The 17,707-nt window shown below is 44.7% G+C and overlaps 1 protein-coding gene across 1 annotated transcript; it reads left to right on the forward strand.

Annotated features, from left to right (window-relative positions):
• Window positions 1-9,836: 9,836 nt before the first annotated feature.
• On the forward strand, window positions 9,837-16,588 carry DCS_05817 (uncharacterized protein; the record flags this gene model as incomplete). Its single annotated transcript, XM_040803118.1, has 3 exons — window positions 9,837-15,543; window positions 15,604-16,049; window positions 16,583-16,588. 3 exons carry the CDS (start codon window positions 9,837-9,839, stop codon window positions 16,586-16,588), a joined length of 6,159 nt encoding a protein of 2,052 aa, XP_040658151.1.
• Window positions 16,589-17,707: the final 1,119 nt, after the last annotated feature.

The raw sequence follows: 17,707 nt of genomic DNA on the forward strand, positions 1-17,707 counted from the left end.
GGATAGAGATACTTGGTACCAAATGCAAGAGCATACAAGCAATAGGACAAACCAGAAATACCGGAAGGCTAAAAACCTACTATTACGGTATACTAAAGCTATATATAATTGGTGCCTTAATTGGAAGCAAATGCGAACAATGTAAAATGCAAACTAGTACTAGAGATTGGACTAGGGAAGAAATACTAGCGTATATTGATTGGAATAAGGCTAAAAACAACCGTCTTAATGATAAGTTGGCTAATGTAATTTTTGTACAGCCGCTTCTAACAGGGCAAGGTAGGTATTAATAGAATTTGGAGACATATTGAGGAAGATATTAAGGAATAAGAATTATACTTAAGATAATTACTTATATCTTTTTGTACTGCATGGGCACAAAAGTTTATAGCGGGGCGTTGTAGGGCGCTAGGCGAAAAATCGTATTGATAGAGGAAACGGTTCGTATAATTATAAGTACTCGTTAGCATTACCATTACTACATACAATAACTATATATATAATGAAAATATAAATATATCCATTCGATAGTTATTAAACTAAATAAAATGCATACTGCTTCTTAGTATCGCCCATTCCTCGTCTACTTAAAAAGAGTTGTACTATAATTTCCTCGAGTACTGCGCGCCAGAGTTGCAATCCTACCCCCAGCTTAGCGATAGAAACTCCGGCGAGAGGACAGCGCGGGCGCTAGGGGTAATGCCAGTCTTAGAGCAGGGCGGGACTACAATATAGTCGTTGCAAACGGCACAAGCACGGAGGTCCGCGTAGGGCGCAATGCAGCTGGGGACGCGCCGTAAACAAACGCGGTACCTAGACGCATCTAGAATGCGCGCGCGCGTACGTACAGCATCCCGCGCTATGGCCCGGTACGCAGTCGTTACGACCGCTAACTATAATGCGGTTGATGCAAGGGAGGCACATTCCCCGAACCTCCATAGGAGGAGCATACTCCTTATCGGAGGAGTTACCCTCCAATAAAAAATCGCCCTAGGCGCGGCCGGATCCAGGATTAGATCCGCGTCCAAGGGGGGGGGGGGGGGGCATCCGCAGTAGTACACATGACGGGAGCAGCGGCAGAGTTAAAACCAAGTCCTGCTAAGACCGGCGTATCAGTACAACACCCGAACTAGACAAAATACGGGTACAAGAAGGGAATAGCGACCTACCTTACGAGGGAGGAATGGCGGCGGACACAAGGGTAAAACAGTTCCTACTAGGACCGACCCGTTAGTACAATACCCGAAGAGGACGCAATACGGACCCGATATAGAAGCAGCGAGATACCTCAGGGGAGAGGAACAATAGCAAGATAGAGGTAGGTACGGCAAGGGCGGCGTAAGAGAAAAACTTGCGCGGCGGAAACTTTAAAGGAGGAGGAAGAAGAAAAACAATTGCAATAAGGAAAGGAAGCCAAAAAGGAGAGGCCAATAGAATAGGACGGCAAATGCAAAACGTAGAGTAGGGACGGGTTTACTAGGTACCCAGAACGAATACAAAACGTCAACGAAAGGGCGCCCGGGCAACCAGAACAAAGAGTAGAGCGAAAACGAACGGATGTCCTAGGCACCCGGAACGCACGCGACCAGATAGCGAGACGGGGACGAACGAGTACCCGAGCAACTAACCGACCAAGAAAAAACATTTAGCGGAATAGGCAATAGTGAACTATATAGGGGACGGTTACCTTGCAATAGTAATAAGGAACAGAGGGAGCAAGACAGTACGTTACGGTATCGGGCTAAGCCTGACTGTATTACATGAGGCGAAGGGAGACAACAGACCCATAGGGGCGCACACAGAAAGGAAGCACTAACCAATAAGCAGTCTTTCTTCCTTTTAAGTCTTCGAATAAGCTTTATTGAGATTCCTAGTGCAGCTGCCTCGTGACTCCGTAACAGGAAGCAATATTTACTGCTAAACGCGTTGCGCGTACAACATTAAATTGCCTCTAAAATAATATTACAATTAACATAGAACAAAGTACAAGTAAAATAATATATAAACATATCCATTGAATAATCATTTAGCTAAATAAAATGCCTGCTGCTCCTTAGTATCTCTTGAACTAGCACTCCAAAGCTTACCTACAAACCCTAACTGTAATGGGCGGGCCAGTTCGAGGACAGTCAGATAAGCAAGTAAGCCTTCTTTCAGAAATCGAGTAGTATTAAAGACTAAATAAAGCTTAACTCCTTTCAACCCTCCGTACTCACACTCCTTTTGTAGTCGGGGCGTGCCCCACTCCTGGGGCTACCCCACCTTCCTGTCTACCCGAGCTTTACCCGTACGCCTAGCCTTACACTCAATATACTGTGTAACGGCCAATCTTCTGACAACAACCGGTATTCTAACTACGCCCCACTTAGACAATAATGTACGTGGTCTGATTTTGAGTTGAATTGCCTGCCTTCCATTAAGGTTTACAGGAGGTTAATAGAAATTACTGCTACTCTAACTATGCTCTACTTTTACAATGAGACAAGTGGTCTGATTTTGAATTGCATTGCCGGCCTATAAGTAAGGTTTGCATCAGGGGGATGAAACCAACTACTAGTCTAACCATATTCTATTTAGTTGATAAGGTACGTGGTCTGATTTTGAGTTGAATTGCTGGCCTATACGTAAGGTTTAATAGGGGGATGAAAACAGCCACTACTCTAACCATATCCTATTTAGACAGTAAGATACGTGGTCTCATTTTGAGTTGAATTGTGGGCCTATGAGTAAGGTTTGATAGGGGGATGAAACCAACTACTAGTCTAACCATATTTTATTTAGTTGATAAGGTACGTGGTCTGATTTTGAGTTGAATTGCTAGCTTATGAGTAAGGTTCGCATAGGGGGGTTTAAAACAACTGTTATTATAACCATATCCCACTTAAACGATGAGGTACGTGGTCTGATTTTGAGTTGAATTGTTGGCCTATAAGTAAGGTTTGATAGGAGGATGAAAACAGCTGCTATTCTAACTATATCCTATTAGAGAAAATAAGATACGTGGTCTGATTTTGAGTTGAATTGTGGGCCTATGAGTAAGGTTTGATAGGGGGATGAAACCAACCACTAGTCTAACTATATTATATTTAGTTGATAAGGTATGTGGTCTGATTTTGAGTTGAATTGCTAGCTTATGAGTAAGGTTCGCATAGGGGAGTTGAAAACAACTGTTATTATAACCATATCTCACTTAAACGATGAGGTACGTAGTCTGATTTTGAGTTGAATTGCTGGCCTATAAGTAAGGTTTGATATGGGGATGAAAACGCTGCTATTCTAACCATATCCTACTTAAACGATGAGGTACGTAGTCTGATTTTGAGTTGAATTGCTGGCCTATGAGTAAGGTTTGATGGGGGGATGAAAACGCTGCTATTCTAACCATATCTTATTTAGACAATAAGATATGTAGTCTGATTCTGAGCTGAATTGCTAGCTTACGAATAAGGTTCGCATAAGGGGGTTGAAAACAACTGTTATTCTAACCATATCCTATTTAGACAATAAGATACGTGGTCTGACTTTGAGCTGAATTGTGGGCCTATGAGTAAGGTTTGATAGGGAGATGAAACTAACTACTAGTCTAACCATATTCTATGTAGTTGATGAGGTACGTGGTCTGATTTGAGCTGAATTGCTAGATTATGAGTAAGGTTCGCATAGGGGGGTTGAAACTAACTGTTATTATAACTATATCCTACTTAAACAATGAGGTACGTAGTCTGATTTTGAGTTGAATTGATGGCGTATAAGTAAGGTTTGATAGTGGCATGAAAACGCTGCTATTCTAACCATATCCTATTTAGACAATAAGATACGTGGTCTGATTCTGAGCTGAATTGTGGGCCTATGAGTAAGGTTTGATAGGGGGATGAAACCAACTACTAGTCTAACCATATTCTATTTAGTTAATAAGATACGTCTGATTTTGAGCTGAATTGCTAGCTTATGAGTAAGGTTCGCATAGGGGGGTTGAAACTAACTGTTATTATAACCATATCCTACTTAAACGATGAGGTACGTGGCCTGATTTTGAGCTAAATTGTGGGCCTATAAGTAAGGTTTGGTAGGGGGATGAAGAAAGCTGCTATTCTTGCCAAATCTTATTTGGATGATAAGATACGTGGTCTGATTTTGAGCTGAATTATGGACCGATAAGTAAGGTTTGATAGGGGGAATGAGAAAAAGACTGCTATTCTATCCATATCCTATTTAGACAATAAGTTACATGGTCTGGTTTTGAGCTGAATTGCTGGTCTGTTGGTAAAGTCTATAGATGGGTAGTAGAAACAACTGGTATCAGCAGACTAAGACTACGAACTTGTGGAAATGATAGTTACAATATTGGACTGTCCATCCCGACTTTAAGCTTTATTGGTCATCAGCCATAGGATATTATCTAACTCTAAATTAAGATCCCCTTTATAGGGATAGGCACGTATCATATTATACGGGATAAACCTAATCCTATAGTAAAATGTTTGGCGATACATCTCCGAGAGTAAAGACTAGTTACATTTGACAATATACAGAGAAGTACTATATTCAATGCAGAGAGACTATATAAGCAAGCGGTAAGCGGGGGAAATCAATATACAGTATATATAAAAGGACGGCATCCACTAAGAAATATTCTTAGAGAAGATCTCACATTATAAAACTTTACTAAATACTACGTAACGACTTTGTGCAATACAAATATTTTATAGCATATGTCTTATTTTAAATAAATTGTATTTCTATTACATTTTATTCTTTTGTTTTGGACCTGACGTATTTATATATATTACCCCAAGATTACTATTTTTGCACTCCCGTTCAGAGCGCATTATGAATATCAAAAACTTTACAATATTCGCCCTCCTTCTATTTTATGCAAATTTTGCTTACGGAGCGGCACACGATAGTAAAGGGACAGTACTCGTTGAACTTCAGCCTTTTGAAATAATATGCTCCAGTACAATAAAAGAAAGCTATAGTGTTCGGTATGGTGCGCTTAGAGTAGACATCCGTCCTTTTAGAATACTAGTACTAAAGCGGGTGTTAGAACGTATACTTTAGATCCAAGTTCGAATACTTTTACAGGACCATTTACTACGATTACAGGTATTGGTAAAGGTACTACACGATCTACAATATCTTTGAATCCAATGGGAACAGGAAGAACCGGAACGATTATAGTAATAGAGCCAAGTACAAAAGAGGAAACATTCACAGGACCATATACAACAATTGCTGCACTTGGAACCGGTACAAATACTATTACACTATTACTTCCACCTTCCAGTACGGATAAGATTGGGACGGTAGTTATTGTCGAACCGAAATCAACATTTACCGGCCCGTATACAACTATTACAAGGAAGGGAACGGAATTACTAGGGTCGACTTTTACACAAGCACCAAAAGGAACCTTTAAGACGGGAACAATAGTTATTATAGAGCCAATATTAGTAGGGTTGCCAACAAGTGGATATACTACCGAGACGATATTTGGACCAACGCCTGGTACTAGTTCGATTCCACCTCTACCTGGATGTACAAATTGTCTTACTACTATCATTATAACCGTAACTCCCAACATACAGACCCAAGTTACAGGTGGACCTGTAGCAGGAACAAGTACAATATTTCCTCCACACGGATGTATAGGCAGATGCCGTACAAGAGTAATTGTAACGGTTATAGTTGAGTCGACTTTTGGACCTACACCAGGTATAACAACGATTATACCATCTCCTGGATGCACAGTAAACTGCAGAATTAGAATAATTACAACAGCTATAGGAGGATATACAACTGAGGTTACAAATGGGCCAGTAGCAGGTACAAGTACGATTCCGCCTTGGCCTGGATGTATAGGTAATTGTCCTACAAGGATTGTTATAACTATCAGTACCCTAGGCGTCGTAACAGAGTCTACAACGGGACCATCACCGGGAACCAGTACTCTTTTGCCTACTGCTGGGTGTACTGGAAACTGCCCAACCAGGATTATTGTTACTGTAGGTCCTACTGGGGGTACAGCTACCGAATCAACCAATACGAGCATTTTTAAAACTGCTAGTACTACAGACGTCGTAACAGAGTCTACAGTGGGACCGACACTAGGAACCAGTACTATCTTGCCTACTCCCGGGTGTACTGGAAACTGCCCAACCAGGATTATTGTTACAGTAGGTCCTACTGGCGGTACAACTACTGAATCAATATATGGACCAACGGATGGAACAAGTACAAGATTCCCCTCATCAGGATGCATTGGGTATTGTCCTACGAGGGTAATAGTTACTATAGGTACAACAGACGCAATTACAGAGTACACCTATGGATCATTAGCCGGGACCAGTACTATTACACCACTACCTGGGTGTATTGGCAACTGCCCTACAAAGGTTGTTGTAACAGTAGGAACTAGTAACCTTATAATTGAATCTACCTACGGACCGACAGCCGGCACAAGTACGATACCGCCTTCGCCTGGATGTGTTGGGAACTGTCCTACAAAGATTATCATAACTATCGGTACTACAGGCGTCGTAACAGAGTCTACGACAGGACCAACACCGGGAACCAGCACCATCTCGCCTTCTGCCGGGTGTACTGGAAACTGCCCAACTAGGATTATTGTTACAGTAGGTCCTACTGGTGGTATAAATACTGAATCAACTTATGGACCAACGAGTGGAACGAGTACAAGATTTCCCTTATCAGGGTGCAGTGGCTATTGTCCTACAAGGGTAATAGTTACTATAGGTACAACAGACGCAATTACGGAGTACACCTATGGATCATCAGCCGGGACCAGTACTATTACACCATTACCTAGGTGTATCGGGAACTGCCCTACAAGAATTATTGTAACAGTGGGTACTAGTGACCTTATAATTGAATCTACCTATGGACCGACAGCCGGCACAAGTACGATACCGCCTTCGCCTGGATGTGTAGGAAACTGTCCTACAAGGATTATCATAACTATCGGTACTACAGGCATTGTAGTAGAGTCTACGACAGGACCAACACCGGGAACCAGTACCATCTTGCCTTCTGTCGGGTGTACTGGAAACTGCCCAACTAGGATTATTGTTACAGTAGGTCCTACTGGCGGTACGACTACAGTATCAACTTATGGACCGACGGATGGAACAAGTACAAGATTACCTTCAGCCGAATGCATTGGGTATTGTCCTACTATGGTAATAGTTACAGTAGGTACGACAGATGCGATTACGGAATCCACCTATGGACCAACAGCTGGGACCAGTACAATTACACCAATACCTGGGTGTGTCGGCAACTGCCCTACGAGAATTATTGTAACAGTGGGTACTACTGACCTTATTATTGGATCTACCTACGGACCGACAGCTGGCACAAGTACGATACCGCCTTCGCCTGGATGTGTAGGAAACTGTCCAACAAGGATTATCATAACTATCGGTACTACAGGCATTGTAATAGAGTCTACGACAGGACCAACACCGGGAACCAGTACCATCTTGCCTTCTGTCGGGTGTACTGGAAACTGCCCAACTAGGATTATTGTTACAGTAGGTCCTACCGGCGGTACGACTACAGTATCAACTTATGGACCGACGGATGGAACAAGTACAAGATTACCTTCAGCCGAATGCATTGGGTATTGTCCTACTATGGTAATAGTTACTGTAGGTACGACAGATGCGATTACGGAATCCACCTATGGACCAACAGCTGGGACCAGTACAATTACACCAATACCTGGGTGTGTCGGCAACTGCCCTACGAGAATTATTGTAACAGTGGGTACTACTGACCTTATTATTGGATCTACCTACGGACCGACAGCTGGCACAAGTACGATACCGCCTTCGCCTGGATGTGTAGGAAACTGTCCTACAAGGATTATCATAACTATCGGTACTACAGGCGTTGTAACAGAGTCTACGACAGGACCAACACCGGGAACCAGTACCATCTTGCCTTCTGCCGGGTGTACTGGAAACTGCCCAACTAGAATTATTGTTACCGTAGGTCCTACTGGCGGTACGACTACAGTATCAACTTATGGACCGACGGATGGAACGAGTACAAGATTACCTTCAGCCGGATGCATTGGGTATTGTCCTACTATGGTAATAGTTACTGTAGGTACAACAGATGCGATTACGGAATCCACCTATGGACCAACAGCTGGGACCAGTACAATGACACCAATACCTGGGTGTGTCGGCAACTGCCCTACGAGAATTATTGTAACAGTGGGTACTACTGACCTTATTATTAGATCTACCTACGGACCGACAGCTGGCACAAGTACAATACCGCCTTCGCCTGGATGTATAGGAAACTGTCCTACAAGGATTATCATAACTATCGGTACTACAGGCGTTGTAACAGAGTCTACGACAGGACCAACACCGGGAACCGGTACCATCTTGCCTTCTGTCGGGTGTACTGGAAACTGCCCAACTAGGATTATTGTTACAGTAGGTCCTACTGGCGGTACGACTACTGTATCAACTTATGGACCGACAGATGGAACGAGTACAAGATTACCTTCAGCCGGATGCATTGGGTATTGTCCTACTATGGTAATAGTTACAGTAGGTACGACAGATGCGATTACGGAATCCACCTATGGACCAACAGCTGGGACCAGTACAATGACACCAATACCTGGGTGTATTGGCAACTGCCCTACGAGAATTATTATAACAGTGGGTACTACTGACCTTATTATTGGATCTACCTACGGACCGACAGCTGGCACAAGTACGATACCGCCTTCGCCTGGATGTGTAGGAAACTGTCCTACAAGGATTATCATAACTATCGGTACTACAGGCATTGTAACAGAGTCCACTATAGGACCAACACCGGGAACCAGTACCATCTTGCCTTCTGCCGGGTGTGTCGGCAACTGCCCTACAAGAATTATTGTAACAGTAGGAACTAGTGACCTTACTATTGAATCTACCTACGGACCGACAGCCGGAACAAGTACGATACCGCCTTTGCCTGGATGTATTGGAAACTGTCCGACAAGGATTATCATAACTATCGGTACTACAGGCGTCGTAACAGAGTCTACGACAGGACCAACACCGGGAACCAGTACCATCTTGCCTTCAGCCGGATGTACTGGAAACTGCCCAACTAGGATTATTGTTACCGTAGGTCCTACTGGCGGTATAACTACTCAATCAACCTATGGACCGACGGCTGGAACGAGTACACAATTTCCCTCAGTAGGATGCGTTGGTTCTTGTCCTACAAGGGTAATAGTTACAGTAGGTACGACAGACGCTATTACACAATCTACAGTAGGACCTATAGCGGGAACCAGTACTATTTTGCCTTCATCTGATTGTATGGGTAACTGCCCAACAACAATTATCCTTACTATAGGTACGTCTGCGCTATATAATAGTACCATTACGACCTATGGTCCGACCGCTGGCACAAGCATAATTCCGCCGTCACCTAGATGTATAACAAACTGCCACACGCAAATAATCGTCACCATTACAGGCGGTTTCAGTACTACGACAACCTTCGGACCTACTGCTGGTACTATAACAATACCACCACAAGCAGGATGTAGTATCAACTGCTTCACGAAAATTATTGTCACAAAGGCTACTACAGATATCGTCACACAATCTACAGTAGGACCAACTATGGGAACCAGTACGATTTCCCCATCTGCAGGATGTATTGGAAACTGTCCGATAATAATTGTTGTTACTGTCCCGACAACAGGAGGCATTGTCACATTATCCACATTTGGACAAACCGCTGGAACAAGTACCATATTGCCGACAAATTCTGCATGTCTAGATAATGCATTAATGCGCCGCAACGGGCTTGAACCAAGAAATGAGCAATGCCCAACAACAATAATTGTAACTATTGCTACAACAAGTATTGTCACAAAATTGACAACGGGACCAACACCTGGTACCAGTACTATTCTGCCTTTGTCCGGATGCACAGTAAACTGCTATACAGAGATTATTGTAACTGTGGCACCCACTGGAGGTGTTACGACTGAAACTACCTTCGGTCCCACAGCTGGGACCAGTACTATTTTGCCCTCTCCTGGGTGCATTGGATTCTGTCCTACTAGGATCATTGTTACCGCTACAGGTAACTTTAGCACTATAACAACAATTGGCCCAACTGCTGGAACAAGCACTATTCCACCAATACCAGGATGCATAGTCAACTGCTATACACAAGTTATTATAACTATAGCGCCTACTGGAGGTATTATTACCGAAACTACGTTTGGTCCAACTATGGGAAGTAGTACTATCTTGCCGTCAATCGGGTGTACAGGATTTTGTCCTACTAGGATTATTGTTACTGCCACAGGCGGCCTTAGCACTGTTACAACATTTGGCCCAACTGCTGGCACGAGCACCATTCCGCCACCACCGGGGTGCACAGTCAACTGCTATACACAAGTTATTATAACTGTAGCGCCTACTGGAGGTATTATTACCGAAACTACGCTTGGTCCAACTGTTGGAAGTAGTACTATCTTGCCGTCAATCGGGTGTACAGGATTCTGTCCTACTAGGATTATTGTTACTGCTACAGGCGGCTTTAGCACTGTTACAACCTTTGGTCCAACCGCGGGAACGAGCACTATTCCACCACTGCCGGGATGCACAGTCAATTGCTATACACATGTTATTGTAACTATAGCGCCTACTGGAGGTACTATTACCGAAACTACGTTTGGTCCAACTGTTGGAAGTAGTACTATCTTGCCGTCAATCGGGTGCACAGGATTCTGTCCTACTAGGATCATTGTTACTGCTACAGGGGGCCTTAGCACTGTTACAACCTTTGGCCCAACTGCTGGAACGAGCACTATTCCGCCACCGCCAGAGTGTACAGTCAACTGCTATACACAAGTTATTATAACTATAGCGCCTACTGGAGGGATTATTACCGAAACTACGTTTGGTCCAACTATTGGAAGTAGTACTATCTTGCCGTCAATCGGGTGTACAGGATTCTGTCCCACTAGAGTTGTTATTACTGCTACAGGGGGCCTTAGCACTGTTACAACTTTTGGCCCAACTGCTGGAACGAGTACTATTCCGGCACCGCTGGGATGTACAGTCAACTGCTATACACAGGTTATTATAACTATAGCTCCTGCTGGAGGTATTATTACTGAAACTACATACGGTCCAACTGTTGGGAGCAGTACTATCCTGCCGTCTGTTGGGTGCACGGGATTTTGTCCAACTAGGATCATTGTTACTGCTACAAGGGGCCTTAGCACTGTTACAACCATTGGCCCAACCGCGGGAACGAGTACTATTGCGCCACTGCCGGGGTGTACAGTCAACTGCTATACACAAGTTGTTATAACTATAGCGCCTACTGGAGGTATTATTACCGAAACTACGTTTGGTCCAACTATTGGAAGTAGTACTATCTTGCCGTCAATTGGGTGCATCGGATTCTGTCCTACTAGGATCATTGTTACTGCTACAGGGGGCCTTAGCACTGTTACAACTTTTGGCCCAACTGCTGGAACGAGCACTATTCCGCCACCGCCGGGATGTACAGTCAACTGCCATACACAAGTTATTATAACTGTAGCGCCTACTGGAGGCGTTATTACTGAAACTACATTTGGTCCAACTGTTGGGAGTAGTACTATCTTTCCGCCAATCGGTTGTACAGGATTCTGTCCTACTAGGATTGTTGTTACTGCTACAGGCGGCTTTAGCACTGTTACAACCTTTGGTCCAACCATGGGAACGAGCACTATTCCACCACTGCCGGGATGTACAGTCAATTGCTATACACATATTATTGTAACTATAGCGCCTACTGGAGGTACTATTACTGAAACTACGTTTGGTCCAACTGTTGGAAGTAGTACTATCTTGCCGTCAATCGGGTGTACAGGATTTTGTCCTACTAGGATTATTGTTACTGCCACAGGCTGGCTTAGCACTGTTACAACCTTTGGCCCAACTGCTGGAACGAGCACCATTCCGCCACCGCCGGAGTGTACAGTCAACTGCTACACACAAGTTATTATAACTATAGCGCCTACTGGAGGTATTATTACCGAAACTACGTTTGGTCCAACTGTTGGAAGTAGTACTATCTTGCCGTCAATCGGGTGTACAGGATTCTGTCCTACTAGGATCATTGTTACTGCTACAGGCGGGCTTAGCACTGTTACAACCTTTGGCCCAACTGCTGGAACGAGCACCATTCCGCCACCGCCGGAGTGTACAGTCAACTGCTACACACAAGTTATTATAACTATAGCGCCTACTGGAGGTATTGTTACCGAAACTACGTTTGGTCCAACTGTTGGAAGTAGTACTATCTTGCCGTCAATCGGGTGCACAGGATTCTGTCCTACTAGGATTATTGTAACTGCTACAGGCGGGCTTAGCACTGTTACAACCTTTGGCCCAACTGCTGGAACGAGCACCATTCCGCCACCGCCGGAGTGTACAGTCAACTGCTACACACAAGTTATTATAACTATAGCTCCTACTGGAGGGATTATTACCGAAACTACGTTTGGTCCAACTGTTGGGAGCAGTACTATCCTGCCGTCTGTTGGGTGCACGGGATTTTGTCCAACTAGGATCATTGTTACTGCTACAGGGGGCCTTAGCACTGTTACAACCTTTGGCCCAACCGCGGGAACGAGTACTATTGCGCCACCGCCGGGGTGTACAGTCAACTGCTATACACAAGTTGTCATAACTATAGCGCCTACTGGAGGTATTATTACCGAAACTACGTTTGGTCCAACTATGGGAAGTAGTACTATCTTGCCGTCAATCGGGTGTACAGGATTCTGTCCCACTAGAGTTGTTATTACTGCTACAGGGGGCTTTAGCACTATTACAACCATTGGCCCAACTGCTGGAACGAGCACCATTCCGCCACCGCCGGGATGTACAGTCAACTGCTACACACAAGTTATTATAACTGTAGCGCCTACTGGAGGTATTATTACCGAAACTACGCTTGGTCCAACTATTGGAAGTAGTACTATCTTGCCGTCAATCGGGTGTACAGGATTCTGTCCCACTAGAGTTGTTATTACTGCTACAGGGGGCTTTAGCACTATTACAACCTTTGGCCCAACTGCTGGAACGAGCACTATTCCGCCACCCCCGGGATGTACAGTCAACTGCTACACACAAGTTATTATAACTATAGCGCCTACTGGAGGTATTATTACCGAAACTACGTTTGGTCCAACTGTTGGAAGTAGTACTGTCTTGCCGTCAATCGGGTGTACAGGATTTTGTCCTACTAGGATTATTGTTACTGCCACAGGCGGCCTTAACACTGTTACAACATTTGGCCCAACTGCTGGCACGACCACCATTCCGCCACCACCGGGGTGCACAGTCAACTGCTATACACAAGTTATTATAACTGTAGCTCCTACTGGAGGTATTATTACCGAAACTACATTTGGTCCAACTGTTGGGAGTAGTACTATCTTGCCGTCCATCGGGTGCACAGGATTCTGTCCTACTAGGATTATTGTAACTGCTACAGGCGGCTTTAGCACTGTTACAACATTTGGTCCAACTGCTGGAACAAGCACTATTCTGCCACCGCCGGGATGTACGGTGAACTGCATTACGAATATCATTGTCACCATTACAGGCGGGTTCAGCACATCTACAACCTTGGGACCCACTGCTGGTACGAGTACGATATTACCAACTCTTGGATGTATGGTAAACTGCTACACACAAATTATTATAACTGTGACAGGAGCATTCAGTACATCCACAACCTTCGGTCCCATTGCTGGCACTAGCACGATTCCGCCATCTCCAGGATGCACGCTCAACTGCTTTACACAAATTATTCTAACAGAAGTTATGATTGGAAGTATTGTTAGCATTACCACAACAGGGCCAACGCCTGGAACAAGCACCATTTTGCCGACGAATTCGGAATGTCCCGAGGCAGGTTTAATGCGCCGTAACGATCTTGCAGCAAGAAATATAGAATGCCCGACTACAATCATTATTACTGTAACACCACCGGGGGGCTTTAGTACTGTTACCACCTTTGGACCGATTGCTGGTACAAGCACGATTCCCCCATCACCGACATGCATTGTTAACTGCGTTACGCAAATCGTAATTACCGTTACTGGCGGCTTTCGTACTTCGAGTACTCTTGGTCCCACCGCAGGTACAAGCACGATACTGCCGGTATCTGGATGCACAATTAACTGCTTTACACAAATTATTGTAACACATACTGGAAGTCTCATAACACAAAGAACTATTGGGCCGACTCCTGGCACGAGTACAATTCCACCTCCTTCTGGATGCACTACTAATTGTATTACAACTGTTATTGTTACCGCTACGGCTGGCCTTACTACGTCGACTACCTTTGGACCAACTCCGGGAACGAGTACAATCCCGCCACCTCCTGGATGTACTGAAAGCTGCTTTACGCAAATTATTGTCACACTCACTGGAGTTCTTGTCACGTCCACCACCTTTGGACCGGCTCCTGGTACAAGTACGATCCAACCTCCGCCTGGATGTACGGTCAACTGTGTTACTATGATTATCGTTACCGCAACTGGTGGCTTCAGCACGATCACAACCTTTGGCCCAACTGCAGGCACGAGTGTAAATCCACCATCTCTTGGTTGCACAGTGAATTGCTTCACGCAAATTATTGTTACTCTTACTGGTGGCCTTGTGACGTCTACTACCTTTGGACCAACTGCTGGTACCAGTACGATCCCGCCATCACCTGGCTGCACAGCTAACTGCGTTACTACAATTCTTGTCACTGCTACTGGTGGCATTACAACTACAACAACGTTCGGTCCGACGGCTGGCACGAGCACGATTCCACCACCGCCTGGATGTACTGTAAACTGCTTTACTCATATTATTTTAACAGTCACAGGTGGTCTTGTAACACAAACGACCCTTGGGCCAACGGCTGGAACGAGTACAATCCCACCTCTGTCTGGATGTACAGCAAATTGTGTTACTACAATTATTGTTACCGCAATTGGTGGATTCAGTACTTCCACTACCTTTGGCCCAACAGCAGGCACGAGCACGATTCCACCACCTCCTGGTTGTACCGTGAACTGTTTCACGCAAATTATCGTCACTCTAACTGGCGGTCTCGTAATGTCTACTACTTTTGGACCAACTGCCGGTACAAGCACAATTCCGCCACCGCTTGGCTGTGCAGCTAACTGCGCTACTACAATCATTGTTACTGCAACTGGAGGCCTTACTACTTCTACGACCTTTGGTCCGACGGCTGGCACAAGTACGATTCTGCCTCCTTCTGGATGTACTGTCGACTGCTTTACACAAATAATTGTAACCTTAACTGGCGGTCTCGTAACGTCTACTACCTTTGGTCCTACAGCTGGTACAAGTACAATTTCGCCTTCGCCTGGCTGTATCACTACCTGTGTTACTACTATTATTGTTACTACCACTCGTGGTATTACTACTATAATAACGCTCGGTCCGACGGATGGCACAAGTACGATTCCACCACTGCCTGGATGTACGGTCAATTGTATTACTACAATTGTTGTCACAGCTACAGGTAGTCTTGTTACGTCTACGACCTTTGGACCGGTAACTGGTACGAGTACGATTCTACCGCCGCCTGGCTGTACTGTCAGCTGCGTAACGTCGATTATCGTTACGGCTACGGGTGGATTTAAAACGTCTACTACCTTTGGACCGACCGCTGGTACGAGTACCATTCCGCCACCTCCTGGTTGCACAGTGAACTGCTTTACGCAGATTATTGTAACGCTTACTGGCAGTCTTATAACGTCTACCACCTTTGGACCAACCGCTGGTACGAGCACAATCCCGCCGCCACCTGGCTGCACCGAGAGTTGCGTTACTACTATTATTGTGACGGCAACTGGTGGTCTAACTACCACTACAACATTTGGTCCAACGCCTGGCACGAGCACTATCCTTCCGTCTTCTGGATGCATTGGAGACTGTCCCACAACAATCATAGTTACTGTAGTAGGTGTATTCATTACAGAGTCTACCTTAGGCCCTACGCCGGGTACAAGCACCATTCTTCCATCTTTTGGATGTTCCGGTGCCTGTCCTACTAGGGTCGTTGTGACTATTACTGGGGCATTTATCACAGAGTCAACCTTCGGCTCTATGCAGGGTACCAGCACCATACTTCCATCCTCTGGATGCTCCAAATCCTGTACAACTAGAATCATCATTACTGTGACAGGTGGGTTTACTACTGTCACAACGCTCGGGGGCACTCCTGGTACAAGTACGATTCCACCACCTTCAGGATGTACCGGAACCTGTCCAACAAAGATTGTCGTTACCGTGAATTCTGATATTGTAGTGACGACAACAATTCCAGGTCGTTCAACCGGTACCTCCACCAAACCACCAGCCTCAAACTGCACTCATCCTTGCACGACTACTGTTTTCATTATTTCTTCTGCGTCATATGCTCCATGCCAAACCAACGCCCCTCAGTCTTCGTGTGCACCTAATGGACTGAATGTTTACTACTACGCCAATAGCCTTAGTGGAGGACTTGGCTGTACTGCCTCGGGAGATACTTGCCTAATCTTTGGACCGAATTACTATCTTGGAAGTACACCTCTTGGCAAATCCCTTACAGATATGATTTACTTCGCCCAGGACCTAAACGCAGACCTGACACAATATCCTGTAACTCAACCAATTCCAGCATCTCGTTACTATGTTGGATATACGCGTAACTATAACGTTGGCATCGTTGGTATAGATGGAAACAATTTTACCTTAGTTTACGAAGGATTTTATCGAGCGCCTACTACTGGAATCCATAATCTCTGTGCATTCGCCGACGCAGAAGTTAATGTCTATTTCGGCGACGGGAACGCCTTCAATTGTCGCTCAGGGGATATTGCAAATACAAGCCCAATTATTACTGCAAGGGGTGCAAATTTCATCAATCCACAAGTATGTAAGAATGTGGATTTAATTGAAGGTCAATTCTACCCTATTAAAGTTGTATATGGGAACAACAAATATAACTCTGCATTGTCATTTACTATTAAACCCCCAGGCGGTAATGCATCTTACAATAATCCTGGATTATACTACCCATCAGATTGTGTAGAGAAAGTTCCTTGTCCGACAGCTGAGCCGATATGTACAGCTAATGGGCTAAACGTTTACTACTACGCCAATAAACTTGCCCATGGACTCGGCTGTACTGCCTCGGGAGATACTTGCCAAGTTTCTGGTCCGAAATACTATCTTGGAAGTACACCTCTGGGGCAATCCCTTACAGATATGATCTACTTCGCCCAGGACCAGACCGCAAATATGCAAAAATTTCCTGCAATTCAACCAATTGCAGCATCTCGTTACCATGTTGGGTATACGCGTAATTTTAACGTTGGTATCGTGGGTATAGATGCGAACAATTTTACCCTAGTGTACGATGGATTTTATCGGGCGCCTACAACTGGAATCTATAGTCTCTGTGCATGGGCCGATGCAGAAGTTGATGTATATTTTGACGACGGCAACGCCTATTATTGCGAAAATTGGGATTCGTATCCAGTCATTACAGCAAGAGGGGCGAATTTTATCAATCCACAAGTGTGTGTAAATGTGAATTTAATTACAGGTCAATTTTATCGACTTAAAGTTAT

Source organism: Drechmeria coniospora, chromosome 02 (assembly GCF_001625195.1).
Source record: "Drechmeria coniospora strain ARSEF 6962 chromosome 02, whole genome shotgun sequence".
Taxonomy (NCBI): domain Eukaryota; kingdom Fungi; phylum Ascomycota; class Sordariomycetes; order Hypocreales; family Ophiocordycipitaceae; genus Drechmeria; species Drechmeria coniospora.